This window comes from Epinephelus fuscoguttatus, linkage group LG21, assembly GCF_011397635.1.
Source record: "Epinephelus fuscoguttatus linkage group LG21, E.fuscoguttatus.final_Chr_v1".
NCBI classification, from domain to species: domain Eukaryota; kingdom Metazoa; phylum Chordata; class Actinopteri; order Perciformes; family Serranidae; genus Epinephelus; species Epinephelus fuscoguttatus.
Window position 1 is genome coordinate 39,273,882 of NC_064772.1, and position 20,207 is coordinate 39,294,088.

Genomic DNA, 20,207 nt, shown 5'->3' on the forward strand with positions numbered 1-20,207 from the left:
TTGAAGTTGAGACCCAGAGCTCTGTAATTTTATTCCTTTACTGCTTAATAAACTACATTAACTGAGACCGAATATCTTCTCCTATTGCTTCATTAAAGAACATGCAGGACTGAGCTCACACATAGCACATTGGAGAGTAGGATGAGCCCCCAGTCCATCAGTGGTTAAAGCAATGCTGTTTACAACGAAATGTGTAGAAATCAGTAGCTATGCATGTTTTTCACCAAGACAAACAGTTCTAGTGTCAAGCCAGAGAAAGGCTACAGGTTGTATGTGAACACAAGTACTTCAGAGCTCTCACTGACTCTCTTTCAAGACTCAGGTGAAAAAAGTCTGTGACCGGGCCAAATTCAATATTTCAAACAGATGCAGCTAAGATGCACATGCACTCTATGGTCATTTCTCACAACTTACCGTTTAACAACCTGGTCACAGGCTAGCACCACTACTCTGAAACCATTACAGTCTCTGTATAAACACACACTTAAAATCCTTGACAAGAGATCAGCACATTTTCATCATTGCTCAATATTGAATAAATATAACTTGTTGAGTTGGGATGACATGGTTAAATATGCAGATGTTTGTGTGTTGTATAAGATTATGTATGGCTTGACTTCTCCTCTGCTCAGGGAGTTTGTCAACATAAGAACAACTGCACACTGATTCACAAGGGGTGCAGCAAGAGGAGACCGCATGATGCCACTCAGGAAAGGACTGCTTTCAGTCAGTCTGCGTTCTCTGTTAAAGCTGCACTAGAATGGAACTCAATCCCAGCAACTATTAGAGAACTGGACACAAACAGTTCATTTAAAGTTAATTTAAAGAAATGGTTAATTACTACTCAGATCTGTCAGCACTAAAACTCAGTTACAACTTTTTGTTCTCAGTTTGTCTGTGCTGAACTTCCCTTGCTGTCTGCTGTCACCTGTCACCAATCTTGCTATTGTCAGTCTGCCCTCGTGTACCTGCATGCATATCTTTTATTGTGTGTTTGCTGGCTCAGACTGCTTTATCTTATATACGGTGCATGTCTGGGCTCATTGTATTTGTTTATGTCTTGTATTGTGAGCTTGCATGTTGCATGTTTAAAATACTGTCACTGTAGGATGTCCTGGGTGTTCTGCGTGTTTAGAGATGATGAATGGTTTTGTAATTTCAATTTTATATTTCTATATACAGTACAGGCCAAAAGTTTGGACACACCTTCTCATTCAATGCGTTTTCTTTATTTTCATGACTACATTGTAGATTCTCACTGAAGGCATCAAAACTATGAATGAACACATGTGGAGTTATGTACTTAACAAAAAAAGGTGAAATAACCGAAAACATGTTTTATATTCTAGTTTCTTCAAAATAGCCACCCTTTGCTCTGATTACTGCTTTGCACACTCTTGGCATTCTCTCCATGAGCTTCAAGAGGTAGTCACCTGAAATGGTTTCCACTTCACAGGTGTGCCTTATCAGGGTTAATTAGTGGAATTTCTTGCTTTATCAATGGGGTTGGGACCATCAGTTGTGTTGTGCAGAAGTCAGGTTAATACACAGCCGACAGCCCTATTGGACAACTGTTAAAATTCATATTATGGCAAGAACCAATCAGCTAACTAAAGAAAAACCAGTGGCCATCATTACTTTAAGAAATGAAGGTCAGTCAGTCCGGAAAATTGCAAAAACTTTAAATGTGTCCCCAAGTGGAGTCGCAAAAACCATCAAGCGCTACAACGAAACTGGCACACATGAGGACCGACCCAGGAAAGGAAGACCAAGAGTCACCTCTGCTTCTGAGGATAAGTTCATCCGAGTCACCAGCCTCAGAAATCGCAAGTTAACAGCAGCTCAGATCAGAGACCAGATGAATGCCACACAGAGTTCTAGCAGCAGACCCATCTCTAGAACAACTGTTAAGAGGAGACTGCGCGAATCAGGCCTTCATGGTCAAATAGCTGCTAGGAAACCACTGCTAAGGAGAGGCAACAAGCAGAAGAGATTTGTTTGGGCCAAGAAACACAAGGAATGGACATTAGACCAGTGGAAATCTGTGCTTTGGTCTGATGAGTCCAAATTTGAGATCTTTGGGTCCAACCGCCGTGTCTTTGTGAGACGCAGAAAAGGTGAACGGATGGATTCCACATGCCTGGTTCCCACTGTGAAGCATGGAGGAGGAGGTGTGATGGTGTGGGGGTGTTTTGCTGGTGACACTGTTGGGGATTTATTCAAAATTGAAGGCACACTGAACCAGCATGGCTACCACAGCATCCTGCAGCGACATGCCATCCCATCCGGTTTGCGTTTAGTTGGACGATCATTTATTTTTCAACAGGACAATGACCCCAAACACACCTCCAGGCTGTGTAAGGGCTATTTGACCAAGAAGGAGAGTGATGGAGTGCTGCGGCAGATGACCTGGCCTCCACAGTCACCGGACCTGAACCCAATGGAGATGGTTTGGGGTGAGCTGGACCGCAGAGTGAAGGCAAAGGGGCCAACAAGTGCTCAACACCTCTGGGAACTCCTTCAAGACTGTTGGAAAACCATTTCAGGTGACTACCTCTTGAAGCTCATGGAGAGAATGCCAAGAGTGTGCAAAGCAGTAATCAGAGCAAAGGGTGGCTATTTTGAAGAAACTAGAATATAAAACATGTTTTCAGTTATTTCACCTTTTTTTGTTAAGTACATAACTCCACGTGTGTTCATTCATAGTTTTGATGCCTTCAGTGAGAATCTACAATGTAAATAGTCATGAAAATAAAGAAAACGCATTGAATGAGAAGGTGTGTCCAAACTTTTGGCCTGTACTGTATATATATATTTTGTCTTTTAGGGTGACTATGACATATCTTCCAAATCCACTGCCACAGGTTTGAAGATATGTGCTCTTTAAAAAAGACTCACGTTCCAAGCCCACCACGGGTCTGACCTAAACTTTTGTCAGAAGAAAAAAAAAAAAAATCTGGTCCAGATTTTTTGAAGAAAATATAACTTTAAAATCCACGGCGGGTCGGGGGCACGTTTTCTTTGAAGCTGAAATAAGTCTCAGTACAGTGTGTCAGAGAAGTGACGGACGCCGCGGCTCAGTGTGTCAAGTCACATTAAAAAAAGATGATAATATAGTATCGTGTGTACTGTGGCGATCCTGTATATTTTTTAATATATTTGTTACTAAGACGGTGGTTATCAGCTGATGGCTTGCTCACCTCCAGACACACCCATCGGTGCTATCGGCCAGTGGGATGGCTCCAATCAGCTGAGCCCAGGTAGACCGGCCCCTAAATTATGCTGCTCCTGGCAGTATGGCGAGAGACGCCGGCGAGTGAGAAATGAGCCAGAAGTCCTCTGCGTGTTCAGCCTACCACGGCATTTTACACCGTTCAAAGTCCGCGAAATACATGTGTTTCCCTGTGTAATATCTGAGTAAAAAATGATACAGTACGTCATGTAAAATAAAAAAGTCCCACAGACGACTGACTGTCACTTTTTTATTTTCACGTTTCAAACGTTCACAGGAAACACCAAGGTTATTATCAGTCACACAACACTGATTACATCACCATCTGACAGTTACTTCCACTGACTTCCTGCTTCCTGTCAGGAGGGGGGGGCATGGATTCAATGAGCCCAGAGTCACGCTGTGACTGGATGAACAGCTGCTGTCACTTCTCTTCACTGATTGGTTGTCGTGCCTTCACTGGCCTTGATTGACAGCTCACTCACTCTACTGTTAGCTTGAGGGCGGAACATCTCACAGCTTTGGTTAGCTTAGCTCTGATGACCTTTGACCTCGCACACAGGTTGAATGAGCCAGAATCAAATAAGAGCTAACATGCAGCTCACATGATGCTAACACAGCGCTAACATTGAGCTAACATGAAGGAAACCCATCACTAAAATACAGCTCACATACCAAGACCTAATAAAAAGCTAACAGAGGGCTAAGCAGGCCTTAAAATGCTAGCGTAAAGCTGATATTGACCTAGCATGGAGCTATTCTAGTGCTAGTAAAAGTTGATACAGAAGCAGCATAGAGCTGACGTAGTGCTGATCTACGAGTGATGTAGGGCTAACACACAACTGACCTTCCATGAAGCTAACGAAGAGCTGATGTTTAGCTGACGTAGCTAATTTAGTACTAATTGAAGCTGACACAGAGCCAATATAGAGCTAACACACAACTAACATAAAGCTAATATAGGGCTAATAGATCTTACTAAAGGCAATGAAGAGCTGATATTTAGCTGATGTAGCATGGAGCTAATTTAGGGCTAGTGAAAGCTGACACAGAGCCATTATAGAGCTAATATACAGTACTTTTATACAGTACTGCTACCATGGAAGTCACATAAAGCTAATGTAGTGCTAAGTAGACCTTACACAGACCTAGTGCTAATGAAAACAATGGTATCTGTTTGGAGCTGTTATTGATACTCAACACTTGGCATTTGGAACGTAGTATTCTAGCATCAGTGTGTATCAATATGTTCCAGTATTGTAGGTAACGATCCACCCACCTCTGTCAACCACAAGAAAAATAACAACGTTTAGCTAATTAAAGCTAACATAAAGATAACTTAGAGCTCAATAAAGCTAACATAAATCTAAAATATAGCCAATTAAAGCTAACATAAAGCTAACTTAGAGCTCATTAAAGCTAACATAAATCTAAAATATAGCCAATTAAAATTAACATAAAGCTAACTTAGAGCTCATTAAAGCTAACATAAAGATAACGTAGAGCAAATTAAAGCTAACGTAAAGCTGACACGGCTTATTATGACTAACATAAAGCTAATGTTGAACTAACAGAATTAAATACAGCTAACAAAAAGCTAATGTTGTGCTAACATAGAGCTAAGGTAAAGCTACAAAGGTATGATTATGGCTGATGTAGAACTAGCATGGTGCTAATTACAGCTATCATTACGTAACAGAAATACTAAGACTCTTCCTGTAAACATTAAAGTAAAATAAATAAAAATCAGTGATGACTGCGTCCCCGTGTTCAAACACCTGTCACTGAACGTCTCACCAACACCGTCCAATCACATGGTCTGAATTTTGATAGTGGGCGGGGCTTCACTTAAGTTTAAAAATCCCACTGCCTGTTGTTTGTTTTCCATCGAAGGTGCCATGAAGAATTCCAGGTTTTCCAGCATGAGACGTTTCCATGCAGTCACTGATCATCAGTGATCAATAATCATGTAATACTCTGTCCTCCGGTCATCAGAAGGTTAGCTCTGCCTCCCCGCTGCACCTGCAAACAGGTAACATTTTCTCTTTCTTAACATAAGGTTCAGTAAACACTCCTGTCGTCACTGACATTTTAACATCTGGAGAATGTTCTCTGGAGATTCTCTGTTGAACATCTGGAGAACACGATGCTCAGTGATGATATCACAGACTCTGACATCATCACGGGTCATAAAGATGATGGGTGGGGTCAGCGGCGTGTCCATTTGATCAGAGTCTCTGGAGATCGATACAGGAAGATGAGTTTGGCGTAAAGCTCCTCCTCCAGCTCCAGCTCACCTGTCTCTCTCACCTGAGACAGGAAACAGCCAATGAGATCACAGTGCAGTGACAGGTGAACAAACCACAAACACATGTGACACGTACCAGGAAGATGTCGGTGCACAGTTTGAGGATTCGGTCGACACATGGCAGCTCCTCGAACATGATGGAGTGACTGATCCCACTGAAGAACTCACGCACAAACTTCCCAATGACCAGAACCACTGACGCGTACAATCCCATGATGCTGCGGGAGGGGACAGGGACAAAGACAGTTACCACAGTACCACAGTTACTATGGTACCTAAAGTACCACAGTTACTACAGTACCTAAAGTACCACAGTATCTACAGCTACTACGGTACCTGAAGTACCACAGTAATTACAGTTACTACGGTACCTAAAGTACCACAGTTACTACAGTACCTAAAGTACCACAGTTACTACGGTACCTTAAGTACTACAGTTATTGCAGTAATCAGAGTACTATGTACCCGTATCCAGCCAGGAAGCCAAGACTCGGAGGACTGACTTTATCACTGAACACAAACAGTTGAAGCCCCGCCTCCCTTCTGTCAGTCAGAGAAGCTCCGCCCCCAATAGGTACCAGACTGGCAGCCGGTTGGTCGACGATCCACCAGTCCTGGATCTCTCTGCTCTCATTGGTTGACCGCTCCAGGGCCAGCAGGATGTCTTTGTACTGACCATCTGATTGGAGCAGAGAGGAGAGTAGGAGAATTCTCTAAAGTTCTTGTCTAAAGTTGCGTTGTTGTTTAAAGTTGTCTGAAGTTTTTGTTAAAAGTTGCATTGTTGTCTAAAGTTGCATGGTTGTTTAAAGTTGTTGTCTGAAGTTGCGTTGCTCTCTGAAGTTGTTGGCTCAAGATGTCTGAAGGTGCTGCTTGAAGTTGCATTGTTGTCTAAAGTTGCTGTCTGAAGTTTTTTACCAACCATAAGTCAGTTGCGTTGTTAACACCTGAGGGTCTGACTAATACCTGGAGCAACCATTACCATCCCATCAGGTCATGTTGGGATGGAGACGTTGACGGATCAGGACATATCTGTGTCCACTCAGCTCATAGTACTTGACTCAGCTGTTAGCCTGAGAGCTAACGTTATGCTAACAACATTAAAAACAAACAGGAATTATAATCTGACAGGATGTTCTGCGACAGGACGGACGAGATGTCCACACATGTCACTGTCCCCAAATCAAAGTCCAGATTTCACCAAAGAAAAGACGCCGCGTGTGACGTTACTGCCTGAGCCAATGGGATGAGAGCTGGTGGCTCTGAGGGTCAGTGGACTTCCTGTTGTGTCCACAGGACAAGACTACGAAGGACAAGACGCAGGACGATAGACAGACAGTGAGACAGTGACACAGACAGTGAGACAGACAGTCAGTCGGTGAGACAGAGGGAATGTGGGATGGACAATGGGACACACAGTTGGACAGACAGTTGAACAGACAATGGGACAGACAGTGGGAAAGAAAGGGAGACAGTGGGACAGACAGTTGGACAGACAGGGAGACAGTTCAACAGACAGTTGGACAGACAGTGGGACAGACAATGTGACAGACAGTGGGACAGACAGTTGGACAGACGGGGAGACAGTTGAACAGACAGTCGGACAGACAGTGGGACAGACAATGTGACAGACAGTGGGACAGACAGTTGGACAGACGGGGAGACAGTTGAACAGACAGTTGGACAGACGGGAAGACAGTTGAACAGACAGTTGGACAGACAGTGGGACAGACAGGGAGACAGTTGAACAGTCAGTTGAACAGACAGTGGGACAGACAGTTGGACAGACAATGGGACAGACAGTGGGACAGACAGTTGGACAGACAGTGGGACAGACAGTTGGACAGACAGGGAGACAGTGGGACAGACAGTGGGACAGACAGTGGGACAGAAAGGGAGACAGTGGGACAGACAGTGGGACAGACAGTTGGACAGACAGGGAGACAGTTGGACAGACAGTGGGACAGACAGTGGGACAGAAAGGGACCTGTGTAGAGCTGTTCAATGGGTTTGGCGTTGGAGTCGCTCGGCGCCCGAATGAAACATGGAAACACTTCCTGTATCACCCTGGAAACAAGCACACACAAAACACACTGTAACAAACAACAACACACGTGTAGCCCCGCCCCCTGTTCGTAGCCACGCCCCCCGTACTCACACAGGAAGTGTCCTGGTTCCATTCAGCAGCTGGATCAGCTCCAGACGGGTCTCATCGTCCAGGTAGGTCACATGTTTACCTGAAGCAAGCTCCGCCTTCGCCCCTAGACTCAAGTTCCTGTTTCCAAACAAACAAATAAATAAACAAACACAACTTCCTGCAGTTTGATCAGATCATTGACTGATGATTGATTATTGATCAGCAGAGTGAAGCTGACCTCTGAACAGTCCAGGACACAGTCAGGGGGAAGTGGTCCAGGTTCAGCACCTGGCTCAGGTACTGCCTGCTGGGAGGACTGATGGTCCACAGAGAGTTACTGCTGCCCTGCAGCTCCGCCACCGTCACGTCCTCATGACCATACGCCTCCAGGAACTGCAGTGCACTCTGGGAAACACAGGCGCATAGTTAATGAGGGAGGACTACAGAGTGTGGCAGCAGCGCTACAGGGCACTCACAGGTGTGTAGCTGACTACTGATACCGATACCGATACCAAGTAGTGCTCACAGGTGTGTAGCTGACTACTGATACCGATACCAAGTAGCGCTCACAGGTGTGTAGCTGACTACCGATACTGATAGCTGACTACCGATACCGATACCAAGTAGTACTCACAGGTGTGTAGCTGACTACTGATACAGATACCGATACCAACTAGTACTCACAGGTGTGTAGCTGACTACTGATACCGATACCGATACCAAGTAGTGCTCACAGGTGTGTAGCTGACTACTGATACTGATACCGATACCAAGTAGTGCTCACAGGTGTGTAGCTGACTACTGATACCGATAGCTGACTACCGATACCGATACCAAGTAGTACTCACAGGTGTGTAGCTGACTACTGATACCGATACCGATACCAAGTAGTGCTCACAGGTGTGTAGCTGACTACTGATACCGATACCGATACCAAGTAGTGCTCACAGGTGTGTAGCTGTCTACCGATACCGATAGCTGACTACCGATACCGATACCAAGTAGTACTCACAGGTGTGTAGCTGACTACTGATACAGATACCGATACCAAGTAGTACTCACAGGTGTGTAGCTGACTACTGATACCGATACCAAGTAGTACTCACAGGTGTGTAGCTGACTACTGATACAGATACCGATACCAAGTAGTACTCACAGGTGTGTAGCTGACTACCGATACAGATACTGATACCAAGTAGTACTCACAGATGTGTAGCTGACTACTGATACCGATAACAATACCGGGTAGTACTCACAGGTGTGTAGCTGACTACTGATACCGATAACAATACCGGGTAGTACTCACAGGTGTGTAGCTGTAGGAGCTGATGAAGGAGCTAAAGTCTTCCTCAGTCACATCTTTGAGCTGATTCTGCTGCGCACTCATCGTGAAGATTGGCTGGAAGACAATAGGTCAGAGATCGTGCTACTGATACTGACACCGATACTACCGCTACTGATACTGATACTATTGATACTGATACTGATACTAATACTGATATTGATACTACTGATACTGATAGTGATACTAATACTGACACTGATACTACTAATACTGATACTGATACTACTGATACTAATACTGATATTGATACTACTGATACTAATAGTGATACTACTGATACTAATAGTGATACTATCGATAATGATACTGACACTGATACTACTGATGGTACTGATACTGATACTAATTCTGATATTGATACTACTGATACTGATACTGATAATACTGATACTAATACTGACACCGATACTACTGATACTGATACCACTAATGCTGATAATGATATTGATACTACTGATACTGATATTACTGATACTAATATTGATACTACTGATACTAATGCTGATCTTGATACTACTGATACTGATGGTGATACTAATACTGATATTGATACTACTGATACTACTGATACTAATACCTATATTGATACTACTGATACTGATAGTGATACTAATACTGATACTGATACTACTGATACTAATACCGATATTGATACTACTGATACTGATACTGATACTACTGAAACTAATACTGATATTGATACTACTGATACTGATAGTGATACTACTGATAATGATACTGACACTGATACTACTGATGCTACTGATACCGATACCGATACTACTGATACTGATACTACTGATACTGATACTACTGTCCACTGCAACAGGTTAGCTGCCGTACTAAAGCCACTGGAACTGTTCCCTGAGACACTGAGGTAAGATAAGAAAACTTCATTGTCCATTACGTTTGCATAAAATGGAGATTTGTCTTTGGCATCTGGCATATAAAATACAGCAGGAAACATAAAACAAAATAAATAATGAACATAAGTAAGAACATCAAATACATCATAGATAGCATAAAAGCAGCATTTAAAACAACAGTGATCACAGCCTACTGTTGTTGATTATTTTGGAGGGCAGCAATGAATTTTTGTAGCCGTTCTGCTTCACCAGAGGGACCACAAGTCTCCTGCCAGACGGCAGCAGCCTGAAAGATGGTAGTAGTGGGTGTGTTGGGTCATTGTAAACATTGTAAACTTTTGAATGTTGCATTTGTTTGGCGTGGTTTACCACCTGGGTCAGGTTTTTCCTATCTCTAACCAGGAGCATCCTATTCCAAGAGACCATGTTAAAGGTGAGAACATCAAAGGTGACATTGTGTGTCAGGTACAGCAAAGTAGGTCAGGTACAGTCAGGTGTGTCAGGTACAGTCAGGTACAGCAAGGTAAGTCAGGTACAGTCAGGTGTGTCAGATGTGCCAGGTGCAGTCCGGTGTGTCAGGTACAGTCAGGTGTGTCAGATGTGCCAGGTACACTCTGGTGTGTCAGATACAGTTAGGTGTGTTAGGTACAGTCAGACACAATCAGGTGTATCAGATTTGTCAGGTACAGGCAGGTTTGACAGGTACAGTCAGGTGTGTCAGGTACAGTAAGGTGTGTCAGGTGTGGGTGGTACAATCAGGTGTGTCAGGTACAGTCAGGTGTGTCAGGTACAGACAGGTGTGTCAGGTGTGTCAGCTACAGTCAGGTGTGTCAGATGTGTCAGGTACAGAAAGGTGTGTCAGGTACAGGCAGGTTTGCCAGGTACAGTCAGGTGTATCAGGTCCAGGCAGGTTTGCCAGGTACAGTCAGGTGAGTCAGGTGTGTCAGGTACAGTCAGGTGTGGCAGGTACAGTCGGGCACAGTCGGGCACAGTCAGTTGAGCCAGGTACAGTCAGGTGTGTCAGGTACAGTCAGACACAATCAGGTGTGTCAGATTTGTCAGGTACAGGCAGGTTTGCCAGGTACAGTCAGGTGTGTCAGGTACAGTCAGATGTGTCAGGTACAGAAAAGTGTGTCAGGTACAGTCAGGTGAGTCAGGTACAGTCAGGTGTGTCAGATGTGTCAGGTACGGTCAGGTGAGTCAGGTGTGTCAGGTGAGTCAGGTACAGTCAGGTGTGGCAGGTATAGTCAGGTGAGTCAGGTGTGTCAGGTGTGTCAGGTACAGTCAGGTGTGTCAGATGTGCCAGGTACACTCTGGTGTGTCAGATACAGTTAGGTGTGTCAGGTACAGTCAGACACAATCAGGTGTATCAGGCAGGTTTGACAGGTGTGTGTCAGGTACAGTAAGGTGTGTAATGTGTGTGTGGTACTATCATGGTTGTCAGCTACAGTCAGGTGTGTCAGGTACAGACAGGTGTGTCAGGTGTGTCAGCTACAGTCAGGTGTGTCAGATGTGCCAGGTACAGAAAGGTGTGTCAGGTACAGGCAGGTTTGCCAGGTACAGTCAGGTGTATCAGGTCCAGGCAGGTTTGCCAGGTGCAGTCAGGTGTATCAGGTGTGTCAGGTACAGTCAGGTGTGGCAGGTATAGTCAGGTGAGTCAGGTGTGTCAGGTGTGTCAGGTACAGTCAGGTGTGTCAGATGTGCCAGGTACACTCTGGTGTGTCAGATACAGTTAGGTGTGTCAGGTACAGTCAGACACAATCAGGTGTGTCAGATTTGTCAGGTACAGGCAGGTTTGACAGGTACAGTCAGGTGTGTCAGGTACAGTAAGGTGTGTCAGGTGTGGGTGGTACAATCAGGTGTGTCAGGTACAGTCAGGTGTGTCAGGTACAGACAGGTGTGTCAGGTGTGTCAGCTACAGTCAGGTGTGTCAGATGTGTCAGGTACAGAAAGGTGTGTCAGGTACAGGCAGGTTTGCCAGGTACAGTCAGGTGTATCAGGTCCAGGCAGGTTTGCCAGGTACAGTCAGGTGAGTCAGGTGTGTCAGGTACAGTCAGATGTGGCAGGTACAGTCGGGCACAGTCAGTTGAGCCAGGTACAGTCAGGTGTGTCAGGTACAGTCAGACACAATCAGGTGTGTCAGATTTGTCAGGTACAGGCAGGTTTGCCAGGTACAGTCAGGTGTGTCAGGTACAGTCAGATGTGTCAGGTACAGACAGGTGTGTCAGGCGCGTCAGCTACAGTCAGATGTGTCAGGTACAGAAAAGTGTGTCAGGTACAGTCAGGTGAGCCAGGTACAGTCAGGTGAGTCAGATGTGTCAGGTACGGTCAGGTGAGTCAGGTGAGCCAGGTGTGGCAGGTATAGTCAGGTGAGTCAGGTGTGTCAGGTGTGTCAGGTATGTCAGGTGTGTCAGGTACAGTCAGATATGTCAGGTGTATCAGGTGAGTCAGGTGAGTCAGGTGAGTTTACCTGGAAGCCTCCCAGCGTGATGGTCAGAGAGACGTCGAGTGGTCGGTTGACGACTCCGGCAACAGATTTAATGAGTGACATGAAGAGCAGCGGAAACCAGACAATACAGATCAGCAGCAGAACAATGAGACCGCCCATCCCGTACTTCACCACACGCTTCTTCTTCTGACCGCGAGGCTGCGGGTACCTCTGCACACAGTACACACACAGTACACAAAGTGCATGAATATACACACACAGGTGTCGTGGCGGCGACGTGGGGGTTTCCTCTGCCGACAGATACAAACCTTCTCAGACTCTCTCCAGCACTTTAAGACGAAGCAGTGGGCGTAGACGTCCTCCACACAGATCCAGGATGACAGAGACAGAGTGGTATCTGTCCACACCCAGTCCATCACTGCTCTCAGCTCCGTCAGGAAGGGGACGAGTCGGAAACTACAGGCAGACAGGTGGACAGGAAGGTGAAGACGTAGACAGATGGACAGACAGGTAAAGACATGGACCGGTGGACAGACAGTTAAAGACATGGACAGGTGGACAGACAAGTAAACACAAAGACAGGTGGACAGACAAGTAAACACAAAGACAGGTGGAAGGACAGGTAAAGACATGGACAGGTGGACAGACAGGTAAAGACATGGACCAGTGGACAGACAGGTAAAGACATGGACCGGTGGACAGACAAGTAAACACAAAGACAGGTGGAAGGACAGGTAAAGACATGGACCGGTGGATGGACGGGTAAAGACATGGACAGGTGGACAGACAGGTAAAGACATGGACAGATGGACAGACAAGTAAACACAAAGACAGGTGGAAGGACAGGTAAAGACATGGACCGGTGGACAGACAGGTAAAGACATGGACCAGTGGACAGACAGGTAAAGAGATGGACCGGTGGACAGACAGGTAAAGACATGGACAGGTGGACAGACAGGTAAAGACATGGACCAGTGGACAGACAGGTAAAGAGATGGACCGGTGGACAGACAAGTAAACACAAAGACAGGTGGAAGGACAGGTAAAGACATGGACCAGTGGATGGACGGGTAAAGACATGGACAGGTGGACAGACAGGTAAAGACATGGACAGATGGACAGACAAGTAAACACAAAGACAGGTGGAAGGACAGGTAAAGACATGGACCGGTGGACAGACAGGTAAAGACATGGACCAGTGGACAGACAGGTAAAGAGATGGACCGGTGGACAGACAGGTAAAGACATGGACAGGTGGACAGACAAGTAAACACAAAGACAGGTGGAAGGACAGGTAAAGACATGGACCGGTGGACAGACAGGTAAAGACGTGGACAGGTGGACAGACAAGTAAACACAAAGACAGGTGGAAGGACAGGTAAAGACATGGACCGGTGGACAGACAGGTAAAGACATGGACCAGTGGACAGACAGGTAAAGACATGGACCGGTGGACAGACAAGTAAACACAAAGACAGGTGGAAGGACAGGTAAAGACATGGACAGGTGGACAGACAGGTAAAGACATGGACAGGTGGAAGGACAGGTAAAGACATGGACAGACAGACAGGGTAAGGAAGTGTAAGGTGTGGGGGAACACTGTGTTGTTAAAATGTTTAAAGTCTGGTGACATGTGACAGGCCGCAGTCTAACATTTCCCTCTGCTCCCAGTGTCTGTGCTAAGCTAGGCTAGGCTAACAGTTTCCCTCTGCTCCCAGTGTCTGTGCTAAGCTAGGCTAGGGTAACAGTTTCCCTCTGCTCCCAGTGTTTGTGCTAAGCTAGACTAGGCTAAGATTTTCCCTCTGCTCCCAGTATTTGTGCTAAGCTAGGCTAGGCTAACAGTTTCCCTCTGCTCCCAGTATTTGTGCTAAGCTAGGCTAGGCTAACAGTTTCCCTCTGCTCCCAGTGTTTGTGCTAAGCTAGGTTAGATTAACAGTTTCCCTCTGCTCCCAGTGTTTGTGCTTAACCAGGCTAACTGTTTCCCTTTGCTCCCAGTGTCTGTGCTAAACTAGGCTAGGCTAACAGTTTCCCTCTGCTCCCAGTGTTCGTGCTAAGCTAGACTAACAGCTGGATGTGGACTCACCCCTGGAACAGGAAGAGGTTGAGGTAGTTGTAGCTCTTCGTCAGGAAGTTTCCCAAGACTCGTGTCGGGTAACCAGAACGAATCTGATAGGCCGACAGACCGAAGTAAACACACTTCACAAAATACCAGAGCTGAGCCACCAGGTTCTGATTGAACCGCCTGGAGACAGACAGACAGACAGACAGATAGAAAAACAGACAGAAATAAGTTGTTATTTACACAGTCCAGGGACTTGTATGGACACACACACAGAGCAGTGACACTTAAAGGTAGATACAGTAGATATGAGTAGTTATCAGAAGAAATCAGAAAATATCCGTAGATATCAGAACATATCAGTAGATACAGTAGATATCAGAGGATATCAGTAGATACAGTAGATATCAGTAGATACCGGGAGATACAGTAGATATCAGAAGATATCAGTAGATACAGTAGATATCAGTAGATATCAGAAGATATCAGTAGATACAGTAGATATCAGTAGATACTGGGAGATACAGTAGATATCAGAAGATATCAGTAGATACAGTAGATATCAGTAGATACTGGGAGATACAGTAGATATCAGAAGATACCGGGAGATACAGTAAATATCAGTAGATACAGTAGATATCAGTAGATACCGGGAGATACAGTAAATATCAGTAGATACAGTAGATATCAGTAGATATCAGTAGATACCGGGAGATACAGTAAATATCAGTAGATACAGTAGATATCAGAAGATATCAGTAGATACAGTAGATATCAGTAGATACTGGGAGATACAGTAGATATCAGAAGATATCAGTAGATACAGTAGATACCGGGAGATACAGTAAATATCAGTAGATACAGTAGATATCAGAAGATATCAGTAGATACAGTAGATATCAGTAGATACTGGGAGATACAGTAGATATCAGAAGATATCAGTAGATACAGTAGATACCGGGAGATACAGTAGATATCAGAAGATATCAGTAGATACAGTAGATATCAGTAGATACTGGGAGATACAGTAGATATCAGAAGATATCAGTAGATACAGTAGATACCGGGAGATACAGTAAATATCAGTAGATACAGTAGATATCAGAAGATATCAGTAGATACAGTAGATATCAGTAGATACTGGGAGATACAGTAGATATCACAAGATATCAGTAGATACCGGGAGATACAGTAGATATCAGAGGTTATCATTAGATATCAGAAGATATCAGAAGATATATCAGAAGATATCAAAAGATATCAGTAGATATCAGTAGATATCAGAGGATATCAGTAGATATATCAATAGATACAGTAGATATCAGTAGATATCAGAAGATATCAGTAGATACAGTAGATATCAGTAGATACCAGTAGAGAGGAGGCACTGCCAGAGTGTTTTAATGTCACGGACTGGGGACTTTTTATAGAAGACTTCGGCGATGACATGGAGGGTCTCTCTCGTTGCATTAAAGACTACATACAATTCTGTGAGGACAACATTGTCCCAACAAAGGTTCACTGCTTTTCGAACAACAAGCCATGGATCAATAAAGACATTAACGGCCTTCTTAACAGGAAGAAGAGGGCGTTCATGTCCAAGGATGACGAGGAACTCAGGGCTGTTCAGAAGGAGCTGAAGAGGAGACTGAGGGAGGCCAAAAACAGCTACAAGGAGAAGATCGAGGCCAAGATGGGACAGAAAAACACCAAAGAGGTGTGGACGATGACAGGCTGTGGGAAAGCCACACCTGCAGTCAAAGGTGGCCCAGAATTTGCAATAAGCTCTGTCTGTCCCCACCCACCATCACTGTACCCATTCACACCTCTGCTGTAGACTCTGCTCCCCTCCCCAGCAGCGACCTGTCTCCCTCTCCCTCCCCCTGCTCATCGACAGCTTCGGCTGACAGCCCCCCTCACCCCACTACTGCCCCCCCTCTCCCCACTGGCCCAGCAGCACATTGGTGTGGAGGATGCCATCATCTTCCTCACTCACAAGGCCCTGTCTCACTTGGAGAGTGCTGGAAGCACTGTGAGAATCATGTTCTTTGACTTCTCCAGTGCCTTCAACAGCATTCAACCCAGCCTCCTGAGAGACAAGCTGCTGGATATGCAGCATCACTGCCTGGACTTTGGATTACCTCACGGGCCGGCCGCAGTACGTCAGGATGGATGGCTGCTTATCTGAGGTGGTGTCAAGTAACACTGGGGTGCCCCAAGGAACTGTTCTGGCACCATTCTTCTTCACCCTCTACACCTCTGATTTCTGGTTCAATTCTGGTTCCTGCCACCTCCAAAAGTTTTCCGATGACTCCTCTTTAGTCGGGTGCATCAGCAGTGGTGACGAGGAGGAGTACAGAGGACTGATTGAGAGCTTTGTCGCGTGGAGCAACTGAAACCACCTTCAACTCAACATCAGCAAGACTAAGGAATTGGTGATGGACTACCGGAGGAACTGGAGGCAACCTGCCCCAGTCACCATCCAGGGTGAGGAGGTGGAGATGGTGGACTCATACAAGTACCTTGGGCTCCACATCAACAATAAACTGGACTGGACTCATAACACAGATGCCGTCTATGGGAAAGGACAGAGCAGGATGTTGTTCCTGAGGAGACTCAGATCGTTTGCCGTCTGTAGTGGGCTCCTCAAGACCTTCTACCAGTCTATGGTTGCCAGTGCACTCTTCTTTGCTGTAGTGTGCTGGTGGGGTGGAGTTGAGACTGGTGAGGTCAACAGGCTCAACAAGCTTGTGAGGAAGGCCCGCTCTGTGGTGGGACTGGACCTGGACAGTCTGGAGACAGTGGCTGAGAGGAGGGTGAAGGACAAAATCTGTGCAATCCTGGACAATCCTTCTCACCCTCTGCACGACAAGCTGTGGCTGATGGGCAGCTCATTCAGCCAGCCATCTTATTCTATTTAATGTCCTTTGATTTTGTCTTGTGCTGCTGTGATACTTGAATTTCCCCCTGGGGGATCAGTAAATATCTTATCTTATCTTAACTTATCTTAGATACAATAGATATCAGTAGATACAGTAGATATCAGTAGATACAATAGAGACAGTAGAAACAGGTGGTTACCTCTCAGTGACTGTGGGCAGGATGAAGAACATCCAGAAGTGAATCCCAAAGACTAAAATCACCTGAAAGACTAACTTCCCCAAAACAGTCTTCCTCAGATACAGAGCTCTGTCTATCACCATGGTGCCTGCAGACAGACAGACAGACATAGGTCTGAACAAACAAACAAAAACAAACAAACAAACAAACAAACAGGTAAACAGATTGACAGGTAGATGTACCAAACTGGATCAGAACCATCACCAGGAAAGCTTCAGGAACTTGGTCTTCTGACAGGGAGGAAGTGATGTCAGCAGCCGCAGAGTGTTTCTGAGACAGTCAGAGAGTTCAGTAAAGTTTTATTCAGACTCAAAACGTCGAGTGATGCTGACAGGAAATAAAACCTTACTCCAAAGGCCCAGAAGCCAAAGACAATGATGATGAAGTCCACGGTGTCAGCGAGGAACATGAGGACATAAACATCAGTGACAGCGCTGTATTCTGGTTGGACCAGAGCTCTGAAGAACTGAAGGACCGGACGGTAGAGGGACAGACACCTGACAGAGACAGACAGACAGACAGACAGACAGACATCAGCTGAGGCCTGTGACGTGCAGTGACGCACAGTGATGCGCTATTTTTTTAATCTTATTAATGATAATAATAATTGCAATAATGTTATTAATGTGCGCCTCTTTGTTGTGCTTCACAGTTGGTGCAGTAATAACCCTGCAGCATCACTCAGTATGTGAAGCTGTTGCATCGCAGCCTGTGATTCAGTCGGCGCAGTCATCATACAGTCTGCAGACATCACACCTGATGTTCATCAGATCCATGTGGGACAGTGAAGCTGCACTCAACTTATCAGATGGAGGAGAAACTGGAGCCAGCAGCTCAAACACAGAATAATAAAACTGTCTCAATGTTCTATTCTCTTTTCTGAGTTTTCAAAATAAAAAAACATGTTTAAAGTGAAATTAATCAAACCATGTTACTCGACACTCCAGATGTTTTGTACCAGATTTAGAAAGTAGCTCATTTTCACCTGAGCAGGTAAACACCATCATTAATACCTGTAATGCATTCAATACAAATACAAACAGTACCTGTGGAGTGCTGACAGATCCATCTGTATCTGACCATAATCAGGAATAAATCCTGAGGTATTTTCAGGAACAGCTCAGTCACAGGAAGTTTTATCTCTGTTATCAGTTTGGATGTTATCTGTTCTCAGACCTGTGGGGGGATAAACTGGTTCACTTCAGTGTTAGCATACCTGCTAACAGAGTACTTCTTGGCTCTGATGGAAAGTTCTCGGAGTTTCTCCAGCAGCAGATCGAACCTGCCCGGCGGCTGAGCTCTGGAACTCACACTGCCTAAAGAATAAAACACATGAAGAAGACAAGAAAGAAAATATCACCAGTACGGCGGGTACAAGAGTCTTTGCACCAGGCTCACACCACGTCGTTTATTCGTCAACTCTAATGTCATTCCACATGCAGACGTAACAGTTTTCCCAGAAATCACTTCTTTGCCGCTCTAAAACGGAAGCCGACACAACAAGCTGAGCAACAACAACTGTACAACTAAAACCTAAGCTGGCCGGTCTGGTACACACAGCCATGATGGTGACGGGGAGAAACGAGTACCAGTCCCTCCAGTCAATTTATGAGCAGTCTGTTTTTAGGCAAGCTCAGAGGATACTGACCGACCCATCACATATCCTGCACGTAGAATATGAGCTCTTGTCCTCCGGCAGACGATAATAGAGTTGCCCACTGCAAACTTAACCGATTTAAAAATGAATTTGTGAAGGCATGTTGTGCGCAGCATATCCAAAACAACTGTCTAAAACAAATTTCCCTTTGGGGACAATAAAGTATGTCGTACTGTTTGAGAGCAGAATTAATATCAGTTAGGGCTGAGCGATCTGACCAAAATCTCATACCACCCCCCCCCCCCCCGCTTAAATGTGCCTCTGTGTGTGCTTTTACGTAGCATACAGGTGTTTTCCGGATTCAGAGGTGTGCTGGGGATCACACTGATCAGAGCTTTAAACTTTACCATGAGGGAGTAGAAAAACGTTACTAGGACGAGGGGAGGACATTTCTCCTCGTTTGATAACATTACGATGAGTCGGGCAACGGGCTCGTTTTAAAGAAGACGAGACAAATAGAGAGAGAGAGAAAGAGAGAGAGAGAGAGAGAGCAAGCTAGAGAGGGAGTGAAGACAGGGAGCGCTGGTAGCGAGAAAGCTGGTGAATCAGATCAATAAAACATTATTTTCTGTTTGTTTCACGGCGGTTATGTTCTAAAGCACAAACACCCCCACACACCTCCACTCAACACTGAGGCTGTACTCCGCACCACCTGATTTGGTCTGAATATTGTTGCCATCTCGCTGCATCTCTGTGGAGCTGAGCCCTCAGTGTGTGCAGCACAGCAGAAACAGACAGCGGAGTTATTATATAAACTCGTTATGTTACTGTAAGTGCCATAAAAGCTTCGCGAATTAAAAAGCCAAGAAGAGTAATTTGTCAATCCGTGCAAAAGATGGACAGACTCCAGATGAAAAATATTGCCATAAAAAAGTGTAATTTGCGTCACAACGATATAAACGATAGAGCAAAATATGAAACGATAGACATTTTTCTCTCGTCACACGATATATATCGTCATATCGCACAGCCCTAATATCAGTGTAACGTAAGCTGTCTGCAAAATGTCATTGTAGCTCTCTGGTGTTCATCTCTGT

At 45.2% G+C, this 20,207-nt stretch overlaps 1 protein-coding gene and 1 long non-coding RNA gene across 2 annotated transcripts in view; one reads left to right on the forward strand and one right to left on the reverse strand.

Moving 5' to 3' along the window:
* Positions 1-3,478: 3,478 nt before the first annotated feature.
* Positions 3,479-20,207, reverse strand: part of LOC125882024 (piezo-type mechanosensitive ion channel component 2-like) — an 87,431-nt gene continuing 70,702 nt past the window's right edge. The window contains 14 exon segments of the mRNA XM_049565647.1: positions 3,479-5,542; positions 5,617-5,758; positions 6,006-6,219; positions 7,525-7,604; positions 7,696-7,812; positions 7,913-8,079; positions 8,981-9,073; positions 12,356-12,544; positions 12,643-12,790; positions 14,418-14,576; positions 17,475-17,601; positions 17,696-17,783; positions 17,863-18,010; positions 18,730-18,829. Coding sequence (XP_049421604.1) covers positions 5,441-5,542; positions 5,617-5,758; positions 6,006-6,219; positions 7,525-7,604; positions 7,696-7,812; positions 7,913-8,079; positions 8,981-9,073; positions 12,356-12,544; positions 12,643-12,790; positions 14,418-14,576; positions 17,475-17,601; positions 17,696-17,783; positions 17,863-18,010; positions 18,730-18,829 — 1,874 coding nt within the window. The 3' untranslated portion in view covers positions 3,479-5,440.
* Positions 9,064-12,287, forward strand: LOC125882029 (uncharacterized). The gene is made up of 3 exons (XR_007448282.1): positions 9,064-11,042; positions 11,509-12,189; positions 12,236-12,287. It is a non-coding gene; the product is annotated as an uncharacterized LOC125882029 (long non-coding RNA).